The sequence below is a fragment of the Oncorhynchus clarkii genome, chromosome 2 (assembly GCF_045791955.1).
Source record: "Oncorhynchus clarkii lewisi isolate Uvic-CL-2024 chromosome 2, UVic_Ocla_1.0, whole genome shotgun sequence".
NCBI lineage: Eukaryota > Metazoa > Chordata > Actinopteri > Salmoniformes > Salmonidae > Oncorhynchus > Oncorhynchus clarkii.
In genome coordinates this window covers 4,289,977-4,309,976 of record NC_092148.1, presented here as the reverse complement: position 1 = coordinate 4,309,976, position 20,000 = coordinate 4,289,977, and the positions used below count along the sequence as shown (strand labels likewise).

The 20,000-nt window shown below is 46.3% G+C and overlaps 1 protein-coding gene across 1 annotated transcript in view; it reads right to left on the bottom strand.

The window, feature by feature from the left end:
• The window catches only part of LOC139418994 (oxysterol-binding protein-related protein 10-like), a 134,495-nt gene that overhangs the window by 13,412 nt on the left and 101,083 nt on the right, over positions 1-20,000 (bottom strand). The window contains exon 9 of the mRNA XM_071168803.1: positions 18,913-19,639. Within this exon, the coding sequence (XP_071024904.1) occupies positions 18,913-19,639 (727 nt within the window). The remainder of the gene's footprint in view (positions 1-18,912; positions 19,640-20,000) is intronic.

The following is a 20,000-nucleotide window of genomic DNA, read 5'->3' as shown; positions in this document are numbered from 1 at the left end:
GGACTGGATCCTAGTTAATGTGGTAACAGGACTGGATCCTAGTTAATGTGGTAACAGGACAGGATCCTAGTTAATGTGGTAACAGGACTGGATCCTAGTTAATGTGGTAACAGGACTGGATCCTAGTTAATACAGGAACAGGACTGGATCCTAGTTAATGTGGTAACAGGACTGGATCCTAGTTAATGTGGTAACAGGACTGGATCCTAGTTAATGTGGTAACAGGACTGGATCCTAGTTAATGTGGTAACAGGACTGGATCCTAGTTAATGTGGTAACAGGACTGGATCCTAGTTAATGTGGTAACAGGACAGGATCCTAGTTAATGTGGTAACAGGACTGGATCCTAGTTAATGTGGTAACAGGACTGGATCCTAGTTAATGTGGTAACAGGACTGGATCCTAGTTAATACAGGAACAGGACTGGATCCTAGTTAATACAGGAACAGGACTGGATCCTAGTTAATGTGGTAACAGGACTGGATCCTAGTTAATGTGGTAACAGGACTGGATCCTAGTTAATGTGGTAACAAGACTGGATCCTAGTTAATGTGGTAACAGGACTGGATCCTAGTTAATGTGGTAACAGGACAGGATCCTAGTTAATGTGGTAACAGGACTGGATCCTAGTTAATGTGGTAACAGGACAGGATCCTAGTTAATGTGGTAACAGGACTGGATCCTAGTTAATGTGGTAACAGGACTGGATCCTAGTTAATGTGGTAACAGGACTGGATCCTAGTTAATACACGAACAGGACTGGATCCTAGTTAATGTGGTAACAGGACTGGATCCTAGTTAATGTGGTAACAGGACTGGATCCTAGTTAATGTGGTAACAGGACTGGATCCTAGTTAATGTGGTAACAGGACTGGATCCTAGTTAATACAGGAACAGGACCTGATCCTAGTTAATGTGGTAACAGGACTGGATCCTAGTTAATGTGGTAACAGGACTGGATCCTAGTTAATGTGGAAACAGGACTGGATCCTAGTTAATGTGGTAACAGGACTGGATCCTAGTTAATACAGGAACAGGACTGGATCCTAGTTAATGTGGTAACAGGACTGGATCCTAGTTAATACAGGAACAGGACTGGATCCTAGTTAATGTGGTACAGGACTGGATCCTAGTTAATGTGGTAACAGGACTGGATCCTAGTTAATACAGGAACAGGACTGGATCCTAGTTAATGTGGTAACAGGACTGGATCCTAGTTAATGTGGTAACAGGACTGGATCCTAGTTAATGTGGTAACAGGACTGGATCCTAGTTAATGTGGTAACAGGACTGGATCCTAGTTAATGTGGTAACAGGACTGGATCCTAGTTAATGTGGTAACAGGACTGGATCCTAGTTAATGTGGTAACAGGACAGGATCCTAGTTAATGTGGTAACAGGACTGGATCCTAGTTAATGTGGTAACAGGACTGGATCCTAGTTAATGTGGTAACAGGACTGGATCCTAGTTAATACAGGAACAGGACTGGATCCTAGTTAATGTGGTAACAGGACTGGATCCTAGTTAATACAGGAACAGGACTGGATCCTAGTTAATGTGGTAACAGGACCTGATCCTAGTTAATGTGGTAACAGGACTGGATCCTAGTTAATGTGGTAACAGGACTGGATCCTAGTTAATGTGGTAACAGGACTGGATCCTAGTTAATGTGGTAACAGGACAGGATCCTAGTTAATGTGGTAACAGGACTGGATCCTAGTTAATGTGGTAACAGGACAGGATCCTAGTTAATGTGGTAACAGGACTGGATCCTAGTTAATGTGGTAACAGGACTGGATCCTAGTTAATGTGGTAACAGGACTGGATCCTAGTTAATGTGGTAACAGGACTGGATCCTAGTTAATGTGGTAACAGGACTGGATCCTAGTTAATGTGGTAACAGGACTGGATCCTAGTTAATGTGGTAACAGGACTGGATCCTAGTTAATGTGGTAACAGGACAGGATCCTAGTTAATGTGGTAACAGGACTGGATCCTAGTTAATGTGGTAACAGGACTGGATCCTAGTTAATGTGGTAACAGGACTGGATCCTAGTTAATACAGGAACATGACTGGATCCTAGTTAATGTGGTAACAGGACTGGATCCTAGTTAATGTGGTAATAGGACTGGATCCTAGTTAATACAGGAACAGGACTGGATCCTAGTTAATGTGGTAACATGACTGGATCCTAGTTAATGTGGTAACAGGACTGGATCCTAGTTAATGTGGTAACAGGACTGGATCCTAGTTAATGTGGTAACAGGACTGGATCCTAGTTAATGTGGTAACAGGACTGGATCCTAGTTAATGTGGTAACAGGACAGGATCCTAGTTAATGTGGTAACAGGACTGGATCCTAGTTAATGTGGTAACAGGACTGGATCCTAGTTAATACAGGAACAGGACTGGATCCTAGTTAATGTGGTAACAGGACTGGATCCTAGTTAATGTGGTAACAGGACTGGATCCTAGTTAATGTGGTAACAGGACTGGATCCTAGTTAATGTGGTAACAGGACTGGATCCTAGTTAATGTGGTAACAGGACTGGATCCTAGTTAATGTGGTAACAGGACAGGATCCTAGTTAATGTGGTAACAGGACTGGATCCTAGTTAATGTGGTAACAGGACTGGATCCTAGTTAATGTGGTAACAGGACTGGATCCTAGTTAATACAGGAACAGGACTGGATCCTAGTTAATACAGGAACAGGACTGGATCCTAGTTAATGTGGTAACAGGACTGGATCCTAGTTAATGTGGTAACAGGACTGGATCCTAGTTAATGTGGTAACAAGACTGGATCCTAGTTAATGTGGTAACAGGACTGGATCCTAGTTAATGTGGTAACAGGACAGGATCCTAGTTAATGTGGTAACAGGACTGGATCCTAGTTAATGTGGTAACAGGACTGGATCCTAGTTAATGTGGTAACAGGACTGGATCCTAGTTAATGTGGTAACAGGACTGGATCCTAGTTAATGTGGTAACAGGACAGGATCCTAGTTAATGTGGTAACAGGACTGGATCCTAGTTAATGTGGTAACAGGACTGGATCCTAGTTAATGTGGTAACAGGACTGGATCCTAGTTAATACACGAACAGGACTGGATCCTAGTTAATGTGGTAACAGGACTGGATCCTAGTTAATGTGGTAACAGGACTGGATCCTAGTTAATGTGGTAACAGGACTGGATCCTAGTTAATGTGGTAACAGGACTGGATCCTAGTTAATGTGGTAACAGGACTGGATCCTAGTTAATGTGGTAACAGGACTGGATCCTAGTTAATGTGGTAACAGGACAGGATCCTAGTTAATGTGGTAACAGGACTGGATCCTAGTTAATGTGGAAACAGGACTGGATCCTAGTTAATGTGGTAACAGGACTGGATCCTAGTTAATACAGGAACAGGACTGGATCCTAGTTAATGTGGTAACAGGACTGGATCCTAGTTAATACAGGAACAGGACTGGATCCTAGTTAATGTGGTACAGGACTGGATCCTAGTTAATGTGGTAACAGGACTGGATCCTAGTTAATACAGGAACAGGACTGGATCCTAGTTAATGTGGTAACAGGACTGGATCCTAGTTAATGTGGTAACAGGACTGGATCCTAGTTAATGTGGTAACAGGACTGGATCCTAGTTAATGTGGTAACAGGACTGGATCCTAGTTAATGTGGTAACAGGACTGGATCCTAGTTAATGTGGTAACAGGACAGGATCCTAGTTAATTTGGTAACAGGACTGGATCCTAGTTAATGTGGTAACAGGACTGGATCCTCGTTAATGTGGTAACAGGACTGGATCCTAGTTAATACAGGAACAGGACTGGATCCTAGTTAATACAGGAACAGGACTGGATCCTAGTTAATGTGGTAACAGGACTGGATCCTAGTTAATGTGGTAACAGGACTGGATCCTAGTTAATGTGGTAACAGGACTGGATCCTAGTTAATGTGGTAACAGGACTGGATCCTAGTTAATGTGGTAACAGGACAGGATCCTAGTTAATGTGGTAACAGGACTGGATCCTAGTTAATGTGGTAACAGGACTGGATCCTAGTTAATGTGGTAACAGGACTGGATCCTAGTTAATGTGGTAACAGGACTGGATCCTAGTTAATGTGGTAACAGGACTGGATCCTAGTTAATGTGGTAACAGGACTGGATCCTAGTTAATGTGGTAACAGGACTGGATCCTAGTTAATGTGGTAACAGGACTGGATCCTAGTTAATGTGGTAACAGGACTGGATCCTAGTTAATGTGGTAACAGGACAGGATCCTAGTTAATGTGGTAACAGGACTGGATCCTAGTTAATGTGGTAACAGGACTGGATCCTAGTTAATGTGGTAACAGGACTGGATCCTAGTTAATACAGGAACAGGACTGGATCCTAGTTAATGTGGTAACAGGACTGGATCCTAGTTAATGTGGTAACATGACTGGATCCTAGTTAATACAAGAACAGGACTAGATCCTAGTTAATGTGGTAACAGGACTGGATCCTAGTTAATGTGGTAACAGGACTGGATCCTAGTTAATGTGGTAACAGGACAGGATCCTAGTTAATGTGGTAACAGGACTGGATCCTAGTTAATGTGGAAACAGGACTGGATCCTAGTTAATGTGGTAACAGGACTGGATCCTAGTTAATGTGGTAACAGGACTGGATCCTAGTTAATGTGGTAACAGGACTGGATCCTAGTTAATACCGTAACAGGACTGGATCCTAGTTAATACAGGAACAGGACTGGATCCTAGTTAATACCGTAACAGGACTGGATCCTAGTTAATACCGTAACAGGACTGGATCCTAGTTGGTTCTCTCCTCTCTCTGAGTCCTGTCCTGGTTCTCTCTGAGTCCTGTCCTGGTTCTCTCCTCTCTGCTCCTCTCTCTGAGTCCTGTCCTGGTTCTCTCCTCTCTCCTCCTCTCTCTGAGTCCTGTCCTGGTTCTCTCCTCTCTCCTCCTCTCTCTGAGTCCTGTCCTGTCCTGCTTCTCTCCTCTCTCTGAGTCATGTCCTGGCTCTCTCCTCTTCTCTCTGAGTCCTGTCCTTGTTCTCTCCTCTCTGCTCCTCTCTCTGAGTCCTGTCCTGTCCTGGTTCTCTCCTCTCTCTGAGTCCTGTCCTGTCCTGGTTCTCTCCTCTCTCTGAGTCCTGTCCTGTCCTGGTTCTCTCCTCTCTCTGAGTCCTGTCTTGTCCTGGTTCTCTCCTCCTCTCTGCTCCTCTCTCTGAGTCCTGTCCTGGTTCTCTCCTCTCTGCTCCTCTCTCTGAGTCCTGTCCTGTCCTGGTTCTCTCCTCTCTCTGAGTCCTGTCCTGTCCTGGTTCTCTCCTCTCTCCTCCTCTCTCTAAGTCCTGTCCTGGTTCTCTCCTCTCTCCTCCTCTCTCTGAGTCATGTCCTGTCCTGGTTCTCTCCTCTCTCTGAGTCATGTCCTGGCTCTCTCCTCCTCTCTCTGAGTCCTGTCCTGGTTCTGTCCTCTCTGCTCCTCTCTCTGAGTCCTGTCCTGTCCTGGTTCTCTCCTCTCTCTGAGTCCTGTCCTGGTTCTCTCCTCTCTGCTCCTCTCTCTGAGTCCTGTTCTGTCCTGGTTCTCTCCTCTCTCTGAGTCCTGTCCTGTCCTGGTTCTCTCCTCTCTCTGAGTCCTGTCCTGTCCTGGTTGTCTCCTCCTCTCTGCTCCTCTCTCTGAGTCCTGTCCTGGTTCTCTCCTCTCTGCTCCTCTCTCTGAGTCCTGTCCTGTCCTGGTTCTCTCCTCTCTCTGAGTCCTGTCCTGTCCTGGTTCTCTCCTCTCTGCTCCTCTCTCTGAGTCCTGTCCTGGTTCTCTCCTCTCTCCTCCTCTCTCTGAGTCCTGTCCTGGTTCTCTCCTCTCTCCTCCTCTCTCTGAGTCCTGTCCTGTCCTGGTTCTCTCCTCTCTCTGAGTCCTGTCCTGTCCTGGTTCTCTCCTCTCTCTGAGTCCTGTCCTGGCTCTCTCCTCTCTCCTCCTCTCTATGAGTCCTGTCCTGGTTCTGTCCTCTCTCCTCCTCTCTCTGAGTCCTGTCCCGTCCTGGTTCTCTCCTCTCTCTGAGTCCTGTCCTGTCCTGGTTCTCTCCTCTCTGCTCCTCTCTCTGAGTCATGTCCTGGTTCTCTCCTCTCTGCTCCTCTCTCTGAGTCCTGTCCTGTCCTGGTTCTCTCCTCTCTCTGAGTCCTGTCCTGTCCTGGTTCTCTCCTCTCTGCTCTTCTCTCTGAGTCCTGTCCTGGTTCTCTCCTCTCTGCTCCTCTCTCTGAGTCCTGTCCTGGTTCTGTCCTCTCTGCTCCTCTCTCTGAGTCCTGTGCTGGTTGTCTCCTCTCTGCTTCTCTCTCTGAGTCCTGTCCTGGTTCTCTCCTCTCTGCTCCTCTCTCTGAGTCCTGTCCTGGTTCTCTCCTCTCTGAGTCCTGTCCTGTCTCTCATCTCTCCTCTCTGTTATCTGTGTTACATCCAAAGTACTGCCCTGGCCTGGTTCTCTCCTCTCTCTGAGCCCTGGCCTGGCCCTCTCATCTCTCCTCTCTCAGTACATTACATAAGAGACAGCTGGGTGAAATCTGCTGCGGGCAGAAACCCAGGTCTGACAGATCCACATCTGTTTCCCCAAGACAGGAGGGGGTGGAGGGGGGAGGGGTGGAGGGGGGAGGTGAGAGAGGAGATGGACCTGCCTCAGTGTCTTTCTGGAGGGGTGGAGGGGGGAGATGGCCCTGCCTCAGTGTCTTTCTGGAGAGGTGGAGGGGGGGAGATGGCCCTGCCTCAGTGTCTTTCTGGAGAGGTGGAGGGGGGAGGGGAGGGGAGGGGGGGGGGGGGGGGGGATGGCCCTGCCTCAGTGTCTTTCTGGAGTGGGGAGGGGTGGAGGGGGAGAGGAGATGGCCCTGCCTCAGTGTCTTTCTGGAGGGGTGGAGGGGGAGAGGAGATAGCCCTGCCTCATTGTCTTTCTGGAGGGGTGGAGGGGGGAGGGGGGAGAGGAGATGGCCCTGCCTCAGTGTCTTTCTGGAGGGGGGAGGGGTGGAGGGGGGAGTGGAGATGGCCCTGCCTCAGTGTCTTTCTGGAGGGGTGGAGGGGGGAGGGGGGAGAGGAGATAGCCCTGCCTCAATATCTTTCTGGAGGGGTGGAGGGGGGGGGGGGGGGGGGAGAGGAGAAAGCCCTGCCTCAGTATCTTTCTGGAGGGGTGGAGGGGGGAGAGGAGATGGCCCTGCCTAAGTGTCTTTCTGGAGGGGGGAGGGGGAGAGGAGATTGCCCTGCCTCAGTGTCTTTCTGGAGGGGTGGAGGGGGGATGAGAGGGAGGGCCTGATGCATCTGTTTCCCAAATACAGGAAGGGTTGGGGCGGTCGGCACATTGCAGGAAGTGCTCAGTGAGAGGCTCTCGGCTCGCTAGCCTGGCAGCGCTATTGTGAGAATGTGTGAGAATGCCAGGTCAGCATTTCTTACTTAGAGTGCCCACATCACCTGCTGTCACAAACACACACCCACACACTCACCAGCATGCTAGCACACATGTACATGTGCACAATCACATACACACACACACACACACACACACACACACACACACACACACACACACACACACACACACACACACACACACACACACACACACACACACACACACACACACACGCTTCACAGATACATGCTTCCCTCACTGTCTGCCTGCCACACAAGGTTCGCTGCAAAGGATGCTGGGGGTAAACGACGAGGTGCGTTAGATGTCACCGAGTGACAGACAGTGGAGCCAATCCCCTGTCTCTATATCAGACTACCAGGTCTCTATATCAGACTACCAGGTTTACCATCACAATCCCCTGTCTCTATATCAGACTACCAGGTCTCTATATCAGACTACCAGGTCTCTATATCAGACTACCAGGTCTCTATATCAGACTACCAGGTCTCTATATCAGACTACCAGGTTTACCATCACAATCCTCTGTCTCTATATCAGACTACCAGGTTGACCATCACAATCCTCTGTCTCTATATCAGGCTACCAGGTTGACCATCACAATCCTCTGTCTCTATATCAGACTACCAGGTCTCTATATCAGACTACCAGGTCTCTATATCAGACTACCAGGTTGACCATCACAATCCTCTGTCTCTATATCAGGCTACCAGGTTGACCATCACAATCCTCTGTCTCTATATCAGACTACCAGGTCTCTATATCAGACTACCAGGTCTCTATATCAGACTACCAGGTCTCTATATCAGACTACCAGGTCTCTATATCAGACTACCAGGTCTCTATATCAGGCTACCAGGTTGACCATCACAATCCTCTGTCTCTATATCAGACTACCAGGTCTCTATATCAGACCACCAGGTCTCTATATCAGACTACCAGGTTGACCATCACAATCCTCTGTCTCTATATCAGACTACCAGGTCTCTATATCAGACTACCAGGTTTACCATCACAATCCTCTGTCTCTATATCAGACTACCAGGTTGACCATCACAATCCCCTGTCTCTATATCAGACTACCAGGTCTCTATATCAGACTACCAGGTTTACCATCACAATCCTCTGTCTCTATATCAGGCTACCAGGTTGACCATCACAATCCTCTGTCTCTATATCAGACTACCAGGTCTCTATATCAGACTACCAGGTCTCTATATCAGACTACCAGGTCTCTATATCAGACTACCAGGTTGACCATCACAATCCTCTGTCTCTATATCAGGCTACCAGGTTGACCATCACAATCCTCTGTCTCTATATCAGACTACCAGGTCTCTATATCAGACTACCAGGTTGACCATCACAATCCTCTGTCTCTATATCAGGCTACCAGGTTGACCATCACAATCCTCTGTCTCTATATCAGACTACCAGGTCTCTATATCAGACTACCAGGTCTCTATATCAGACTACCAGGTCTCTATATCAGACTACCAGGTTGACCATCACAATCCTCTGTCTCTATATCAGGCTACCAGGTTGACCATCACAATCCTCTGTCTCTATATCAGACTACCAGGTCTCTATATCAGACTACCAGGTCTCTATATCAGACTACCAGGTCTCTATATCAGACTACCAGGTTGACCATCACAATCCTCTGTCTCTATATCAGACTACCATGTCTCTATATCAGACTACCAGGTTGACCATCACAATCCTCTGTCTCTATATCAGACTACCAGGTCTCTATATCAGACTACCGGGTCTCTATATCAGACTACCAGGTTGACCATCACAATCCCCTGTCTCTATATCAGGCTACCAGGTTGACCATCACAATCCCCTGTCTCTATATCAGACTACCAGGTCTCTATATCAGACTACCAGGTCTCTATATCAGACTACCAGGTCTCTATATCAGACTACCAGGTCTCTATATCAGACTACCAGGTTGACCATCACAATCCTCTGTCTCTATATCAGACTACCAGGTTGACCATCACAATCCTCTGTCTCTATATCAGACTACCAGGTCTATATATCAGACTACCAGGTCTCTATATCAGACTACCAGGTCTCTATATCAGACTACCAGGTCTCTATATCAGACTACCAGGTCTCTATATCAGACTACCAGGTTGACCATCACAATCCTCTGTCTCTATATCAGACTACCAGGTCTCTATATCAGACTACCAGGTCTCTATATCAGACTACAAGGTTGACCATCACAATCCCCTGTCTCTATATCAGACTACCTGGTCTCTATATCAGACTACCAGGTCTCTATATCAGACTACCAGGTTGACCATCACAATCCCCTGTCTCTATATCAGACTACCAGGTCTCTATATCAGACTACCAGGTCTCTATATCAGACTACCAGGTTGACCATCACAATCCCCTGTCTCTATATCAGGCTACCAGGTCTCTTTATCAGACTACCAGGTCTCTATATCAGACTACCAGGTCTCTATATCAGACTACCAGGTTGACCATCACAATCCTCTGTCTATATATCAGACCATCACGTTGACCATCACAATCCTGTGTCTCTATATCAGACCACCACGTTGACCATCACAATCCCCTCTGTCTCTATATAAGGCTACCAGGTTGACCATCACAATCCCCTGTCTCTATATCAGACTACCAGGTTGACCATCACATTCCTCTGTCTCTGTATCAGACTACCAGGTCTCTATATCAGACTACCAGGTCTCTATATCAGACTACCAGGTCTCTATATCAGACTACCAGGTTGACCATCACAATCCTGTGTATATCAGACTACCAGGTTGACCAGCACAATCCTCTGTCTCTATATCAGGCTACCAGGTTTACCATCACAATCCTGTGTCTCTATATCAGACTACCAGGTTGACCATCACAATCCTGTGTCTCTATATCAGACTACCAGGTCTCTATATCAGACTACCAGGTTGACCATCACAATCCTCTGTCTCTATATCAGACTACCAGGTTGACCATCACAATCCTCTGTCTCTATATCAGACTACCAGGTTGACCATCACAATCCCCTGTCTCTATATCAGACTACCAGGTCTCTATATCAGACTACCAGGTCTCTATATCAGACTACCAGGTCTCTATATCAGACTACCAGGTCTCTATATCAGACCACCACGTTGACCATCACAATCCCCTCTGTCTCTATATCAGGCTACCAGGTTGACCATCACAATCCCCTGTCTCTATATCAGACTACCAGGTTGACCATCACATTCCTCTGTCTCTGTATCAGACTACCAGGTCTCTATATCAGACTACCAGGTCTCTATATCAGACTACCAGGTCTCTATATCAGACTACCAGGTTGACCATCACAATCCTGTGTATATCAGACTACCAGGTTGACCAGCACAATCCTCTGTCTCTATATCAGGCTACCAGGTTTACCATCACAATCCTGTGTCTCTATATCAGACTACCAGGTTGACCATCACAATCCTGTGTCTCTATATCAGACTACCAGGTCTCTATATCAGACTACCAGGTTGACCATCACAATCCTCTGTCTCTATATCAGACTACCAGGTTGACCATCACAATCCTCTGTCTCTATATCAGACTACCAGGTCTCTATATCAGACTACCAGGTTGACCATCACAATCCTCTGTCTCTATATCAGGCTACCAGGTTGACCAGCACAATCCTCTGTCTCTATATCAGGCTACCAGGTTTACCATCACAATCCTGTGTCTCTATATCAGACTACCAGGTTGACCATCACAATCCTGTGTCTCTATATCAGACTACCAGGTCTCTATATCAGACTACCAGGTTGACCATCACAATCCTCTGTCTCTATATCAGACTACCAGGTTGACCATCACAATCCCCTGTCTCTATATCAGACTACCAGGTCTCTATATCAGACTACCAGGTCTCTATATCAGACTACCAGGTCTCTATATCAGACTACCAGGTCTCTATATCAGACTACCAGGTTGACCATCACAATCCTCTGTCTCTATATCAGACTACCAGGTCTCTATATCAGACTACCAGGTTGACCATCACAATCCTCTGTCTCTATATCAGGCTACCAGGTTGACCATCACAATCCTCTGTCTCTATATCAGACTACTAGGTCTCTATATCAGACTACCAGGTTGACCATCACAATCCTCTGTCTCTATATCAGGCTACCAGGTTGACCATCACAATCCTCTGTCTCTATATCAGACTACCAGGTCTCTATATCAGACTACCAGGTTGACCATCACAATCCTCTGTCTCTATATCAGACTACCAGGTTGACCATCACAATCCCCTGTCTCTATATCAGACTACCAGGTTGACCATCACAATCCCCTGTCTCTATATCAGACTACCAGGTCTCTATATCAGACTACCAGGTTGACCATCACAATCCTCTGTCTCTATATCAGACTACCAGGTCTCTATATCAGACTACCAGGTTGACCATCACAATCCTCTGTCTCTATATCAGACTACCAGGTTGACCATCACAATCCCCTGTCTCTATATCAGACTACCAGGTTGACCATCACAATCCCCTGTCTCTATATCAGACTACCAGGTCTCTATATCAGACTACCAGGTTGACCATCACACTCCTCTGTCTCTATATCAGACTACCAGGTCTCTATATCAGACTACCAGGTTGACCATCACAATCCTCTGTCTCTATATCAGACTACCAGGTTGACCATCACAATCCCCTGTCTCTATATCAGACTACCAGGTCTCTATATCAGACTACCAGGTTGACCATCACATTCCTCTGTCTCTATATCAGACTACCAGGTTGACCATCACAATCCTCTGTCTCTATATCAGACTACCAGGTCTCTATATCAGACTACCAGGTTGACCATCACAATCCCCTGTCTCTATATCAGACTACCAGGTCTCTATATCAGACTACCAGGTCTCTATATCAGACTACCAGGTCTCTATATCAGACTACCAGGTTGACCATCACAATCCTGTGTCTCTATATCAGACTACCAGGTCTCTATATCAGACTACCAGGTTGACCATCACAATCCTCTGTCTCTATATCAGACTACCAGGTTGACCATCACAATCCTCTGTCTCTATATCAGACTACCAGGTTGACCATCACAATCCCCTGTCTCTATATCAGACTACCAGGTCTCTATATCAGACTACCAGGTCTCTATATCAGACTACCAGGTCTCTATATCAGACTACCAGGTCTCTATATCAGACCACCACGTTGACCATCACAATCCCCTCTGTCTCTATATCAGGCTACCAGGTTGACCATCACAATCCCCTGTCTCTATATCAGACTACCAGGTTGACCATCACATTCCTCTGTCTCTGTATCAGACTACCAGGTCTCTATATCAGACTACCAGGTCTCTATATCAGACTACCAGGTCTCTATATCAGACTACCAGGTTGACCATCACAATCCTGTGTATATCAGACTACCAGGTTGACCAGCACAATCCTCTGTCTCTATATCAGGCTACCAGGTTTACCATCACAATCCTGTGTCTCTATATCAGACTACCAGGTTGACCATCACAATCCTGTGTCTCTATATCAGACTACCAGGTCTCTATATCAGACTACCAGGTTGACCATCACAATCCTCTGTCTCTATATCAGACTACCAGGTTGACCATCACAATCCTCTGTCTCTATATCAGACTACCAGGTCTCTATATCAGACTACCAGGTTGACCATCACAATCCTCTGTCTCTATATCAGGCTACCAGGTTGACCAGCACAATCCTCTGTCTCTATATCAGGCTACCAGGTTTACCATCACAATCCTGTGTCTCTATATCAGACTACCAGGTTGACCATCACAATCCTGTGTCTCTATATCAGACTACCAGGTCTCTATATCAGACTACCAGGTTGACCATCACAATCCTCTGTCTCTATATCAGACTACCAGGTTGACCATCACAATCCCCTGTCTCTATATCAGACTACCAGGTCTCTATATCAGACTACCAGGTCTCTATATCAGACTACCAGGTCTCTATATCAGACTACCAGGTCTCTATATCAGACTACCAGGTTGACCATCACAATCCTCTGTCTCTATATCAGACTACCAGGTCTCTATATCAGACTACCAGGTTGACCATCACAATCCTCTGTCTCTATATCAGGCTACCAGGTTGACCATCACAATCCTCTGTCTCTATATCAGACTACTAGGTCTCTATATCAGACTACCAGGTTGACCATCACAATCCTCTGTCTCTATATCAGGCTACCAGGTTGACCATCACAATCCTCTGTCTCTATATCAGACTACCAGGTTGACCATCACAATCCTCTGTCTCTATATCAGACTACCAGGTCTCTATATCAGACTACCAGGTTGACCATCACAATCCCCTGTCTCTATATCAGACTACCAGGTTGACCATCACAATCCCCTGTCTCTATATCAGACTACCAGGTCTCTATATCAGACTACCAGGTTGACCATCACAATCCTCTGTCTCTATATCAGACTACCAGGTCTCTATATCAGACTACCAGGTTGACCATCACAATCCTCTGTCTCTATATCAGACTACCAGGTTGACCATCACAATCCCCTGTCTCTATATCAGACTACCAGGTTGACCATCACAATCCCCTGTCTCTATATCAGACTACCAGGTCTCTATATCAGACTACCAGGTTGACCATCACAATCCTCTGTCTCTATATCAGACTACCAGGTCTCTATATCAGACTACCAGGTTGACCATCACAATCCTCTGTCTCTATATCAGACTACCAGGTTGACCATCACAATCCCCTGTCTCTATATCAGACTACCAGGTCTCTATATCAGACTACCAGGTTGACCATCACATTCCTCTGTCTCTATATCAGACTACCAGGTTGACCATCACAATCCTCTGTCTCTATATCAGACTACCAGGTCTCTATATCAGACTACCAGGTTGACCATCACAATCCCCTGTCTCTATATTTTAGACTACCAGGTCTCTATATCAGACTACCAGGTCTCTATATCAGACTACCAGGTCTCTATATCAGACTACCAGGTTGACCATCACAATCCTGTGTCTCTATATCAGACTACCAGGTCTCTATATCAGACTACCAGGTCTCTATATCAGACTACCAGGTCTCTATATCAGACTACCAGGTCTCTATATCAGACTACCAGGTCTCTATATCAGACTACCAGGTTGACCATCACAATCCTCTGTCTCTATATCAGACTACCAGGTCTCTATATCAGACTACCAGGTCTCTATATCAGACTACCAGGTCTCTATATCAGAATACCAGGTTGACCATCACAATCCTCTGTCTCTATATCAGACTACCAGGTTGACCATCACAATCCTCTGTCTCTTCAAGCGTCTGCTAAGTTCACACTTGTTGTATTTGGCGCACGTGACGAATAAAGTTTGACTTTATTTGACAACCACAACACACACCTCCCCATCACCCCCCCCCCCCACACACACACACACCTCTACCATCACACACACACACACCACCCCCTCACCATATGTGTTCTCTTAGCATATCTGCTATGACTCAGGGGGGAGACAAGGAGACCGTCCTCGTTAGTAATTCATGCTGTCCTAATTACTGAGAGGACTAATTGTCCGTGAGACTCAGGAACGCGTTAAGTCAGAAACCGCTTTGATAATCATTCAATTAAACAGACTTTATTACGAGGCAAAAACATGTTTGTTGTTTTCAGTTTAGCTTTCGGTAAACAGTTGATCATAAAGAAGACATGTTTAGTCTGACGTCCCTCAGCGCTCTACACACAGTATCCAGAGGTACAACACACTACAGTCCTCCCTCAGCGCTCTACACACAGTATCCAGAGGTACAACACACTACAGTCCTCCCTCAGCGCTCTACACACAGTATCCAGAGGTACAACACACTACAGTCCTCCCTCAGCGCTCTACACACAGTATCCAGAGGTACAACACACTACAGTCTTCACTCAGCGCTCTACACACAGTATCCAGAGGTACAACACACTACAGTCTTCCCCTGCTTCACTAAGAGTGGTACAACACACTACAGTCTTCCCCTGCTTCACTAAGAGTGGTACAACACACTACAGTCCTCACTAAGAGTGGTACAACACACTACAGTCTTCCCATATTCACTAAGAGTGGTCCAACACACTACAGTCTTCCCATATTCACTAAGAGTGGTACAACACACTACAGTCTTCCCATATTCACTAAGAGTGGTACAACACACTACAGTCCTCACTAAGAGTGGTACAACACACTACAGTCTTCACTAAGAGTGGTACAACACACTACAGTCTTCACTAAGAGTGGTACAACACACTAGAGTCTTCACTAAGAGTGGTACAACACACTACAGTCTTCACTAAGAGTGGTACAACACACTACAGTCTTCACTAAGAGTGGTAGAACACACTACAGTCTTCACTAAGAGTGGTACAACACATTACAGTCTTCACTAAGAGTGGTACAACAGACTACAGTCTTCACTAAGAGTGGTACAACACACTACAGTCTTCCCATATTCACTAAGAGTGGTAGAACACACTACAGTCTTCACTAAGAGTGGTACAACACACTACAGTCTTCACTAAGAGTGGTACAACACACTACAGTCCTCACTAAGAGTGGTACAACACACTACAGTCCTCACTAAGAGTGGTAGAACACACTACAGTCTTCACTAAGAGTGGTACAACACACTAAAGTCTTCACTAAGAGTGGTACAACACATTACAGTCTTCACTAAGAGTGGTACAACACACTACAGTCTTCACTAAGAGTGGTAGAACACACTACAGTCTTCCCCTGCTTCACTAAGAGTGGTACAACACACTACAGTCTTCACTAAGAGTGGTACAACACACTACAGTCCTCACTAAGAGTGGTAGAACACACTACAGTCTTCCCATACTTCACTAAGAGTGGTAGAACACACTACAGTCTTCCCATACTTCACTAAGAGTGGTACAGCACACTACAGTCTTCACTAAGAGTGGTACAACACACTACAGTCTTCACTAAGAGTGGTACAACACACTACAGTCTTCACTAAGCGTGGTACAACACACTACAGTCTTCCCGTGCTTCACCTGCTCCAAGGGACACTGCCAGTCAGCCAATTATATGCTACTTTCAATCCTAATGCGATTACTTTGGATTAAAACGAGACATTAAAGCTTAAAACTCCTTTAAACTCAGCTAATTAAACCCTGGAATGTGATTAAGGAACTTTAAAAACAGAGAGTTGACGAGCTTTCAGTCAGTCACCTCTTATCAACCGTAGACTGTCTGGACCTGTCATCGATGGTATTACTGTACAGTATATGACGGATCACCAACGGCAACATAACAAACACGATTATAACAGTCTGACCTGTCACACGTTTCATACAGGATCCATGACTACCATGACGGATCACCAACGGCAACATAAAAAACACTTATTTGGGTCTTACAAGGGTTTCTCTGTCAGGTCACATTATTAGTTAAAACTCCTGGTTCCAGTCATAACTAAGTTAGCTGTCTGTCAACTGTTCCAGAATACTAACACCTACCTAGAACTACAGTAGCTGTATCTGTCAACAGTTCCAGAATACTAACACCTACCTAGAACTACAGTAACTGTGTCTGTCAACAGTTCCAGAACACTAACACCTACCTAGAACTACAGTAGCTGTGTCTGTCAACAGTTCCAGAACACTAACACCTACCTAGAACTACAGTAGCTGTGTCTGTCAACAGTTCCAGAACACTAACACCTACCTAGAACTACAGTAGCTGTGTCTGTCAACAGTTCCAGAACACTAACACCTACCTAGAACTACAGTAGCTGTGTCTGTCAACAGTTCCAGAACACTAACACCTACCTAGAACTACAGTAGCTGTCTGTCAACAGTTCCAGAACACTAACTCCACCCTATAATTACAGTAGCTGTCTGTCAACAGTTCCAGAACACTAACTCCTACCTATAACTACAGTAGCTGTCTGTCAACAGTTCCAGAACACTAACTCCACCCTATAATTACAGTAGCTGTCTGTCAACAGTTCCAGAACACTAACTCCTACCTATAACTACAGTAGCTGTCTGTCAACAGTTTCAGAACACTAACACCTACCTAGAACTACAGTAGCTGTGTCTGTCAACAGTTCCAGAACACTAACACCTACCTAGAACTACAGTAGCTGTGTCTGTCAACAGTTCCAGAACACTAACACCTACCTAGAACTACAGTAGCTGTATCTGTCAACAGTTCCAGAACACTAACACCTACCTAGAACTACAGTAGCTGTGTCTGTCAACAGTTCCAGAACACTAACACCTACCTAGAACTACAGTTAGGCGCTGTACACTGCAACCCCTAGTCATAACTACTGTATAGCTGGCTCTCAGTAGGTGCTGCAACCACTAGTTATAACTACTGTATAGCTGGCTCTCAGTAGGTGCTGTTCACTGTAACCCCTAGTCATAACTACTGTATAGCTGGCTCTCAGTAGGTGCTGTTCACTGTAACCACTAGTCATAACTATTGTATAGCTGGCTCTCAGTAGGTGCTGTACACTGTAACCCCTAGTCATAACTACTGTATAGCTGGCTCTCAGTAGGTGCTGTTCACTGTAACCACTAGTCAAAACTACTGTATAGCTGGTTCTCAGTAGGTGCTGTTCACTGTAACCCCTAGTCATAACTATTGTATAGCTGGCTCTCAGTAGGTGCTGTACACTGTAACCCCTAGTCATAACTACTGTATTGCTGGCTCTCAGTAGGTGCTGTACACTGTAACCCCTAGTCATAACTACTGTCTAGCTGGCTCTCAGTAGGTGCTGTTCACTGTAACCCCTAGTCATGACTACTGTATTGCTGGCTCTCAGTAGGTGCTGTTCACTGTGACCCCTAGTCATAATTACTGTATAGCTGGCTCTCAGTAGGTGCCGTACACTGTAACCCTTAGTCATAACTACTGTCTAGCTGGCTCTCAGTAGGTGCTGTTCACTGTAACCCCTAGTCATAACTACTGTCTAGCTGGCTCTCAGTAGGCGCTGTACACTGTAACCCCTAGTCATAACTACTGTATAGCTGGCTCTCAGTAGGTGCTGTACACTGTAACCCCTGGTTATAACTACTGTATAGCTTGCTTTCAGTAGGTACTGTAACCCCTAGTTATAACTACTGTATTGCTGGCTCTCAGTAGGTGCTGTACACTGTAACCCCTAGTCATAACTACAGTATAGCTGGCTCTCAGTAGGTGCTGTTCACTGTAACCCCTAGTCATAAGTAGTCTAGCTGGCTCTCAGTAGGTGCTGTACACTGTACCCCTAGTAATAACTACTGTATAGCTGGCTCTCAGTAGGTGCTGTTCACTGTAACCCCTAGTAATAACTACTGTATAGCTGGCTCTCAGTAGGTGCAGTTCACTGTAACCCCTAGTAACAGTAGTAACAAACTAGTCCTAACTAGATCCAGCACTGTGCAGTAATGCTCACCTTCCCCGACCATAGACACTCCGATGGACATGCCCATGAACTTGCTTCGGGTCCAGACGTGGGTGTTGACGCACATGTTCCTCTCTTTACACTCGCAGTAGAACCCAGTGACGGGTGGGTGGTGTGACACCTGCTCCGCCACGAACCTTACCCGGTAACAGTCCTCTGTCTGAGCACCCCCGCCCTCCGTCCCTGTCCGGCGGGAGGCTCTAGAGGAAGAGGCGGGGTTAGGGGAAGAGCCTCTAGAGGAACAGGCGGGTTTAGGGGAAGAGCCTCTAGAGGAAGAGGCGGGGTTAGGGGAAGAGCCTCTAGAGGAAGAGGCGGGGTTAGAGGAAGAGGCGGGGTTAGGGGAAGAGACTCTAGAGGAAGAGGCGGGTTTAGGGGAAGAGCCTCTAGAGGAAGAGGCGGGGTTAGGGGCGGGTTTTGAAGTGGGTGTCGTGTTAGTGTTAGGGACGGAGCTCATGGTCCTCAGTGAGTGGACTCTCTCTCGGGGGACGTCCCAGGAACACCTGAAACTCTCTCCCAGGATGGGGTTGTAGGGTTTCTTGGCCACGGCACCCTTGCGCCCCTCGTGAAAGGCGGTCAGGTAGTATTCCACGAATCGGACGATGCGCTCCTCTGGGGTGGTTCCCGTGGTGATGTTCAGGAACATGTCTGGGTGAGCCATGAAGTTAGCGTACATCTCTAGGAGGGAACGCTTCTCCAGGATAAAGGTAGGGAGTACCACCTGTAGAAAGGAGAAGGAGAGAGAGAGGAGAGAGAGGAGAGAGAGAGGAGAGAGAGGAGAGAGAGAGAAGAAGGAGAGGGAGACAGAGAGAGGAAGGAGAGGGAGAGAGAGAGAGAGAGGAAGGAGAAAGAGAGAGAGGGGAAGGTGAAGGAGAGAGAGAGAGAGAGAGAGAGGAAGGAGAGAGAGAGAGAGGAAGGAGAAAGAGAGAGGGAGGAAGGTGAAGGAGAGAGAGAGAGAGAGGAAGGTGAAAGAGAGAGAGGACAGCAACACAATTAGACCCAACCAAATAATGAGAAAACAAAAAGATAATTACTTGACACATTGGAAAGAATTAACAAAAAAAAACAGAGCAAATTACAAT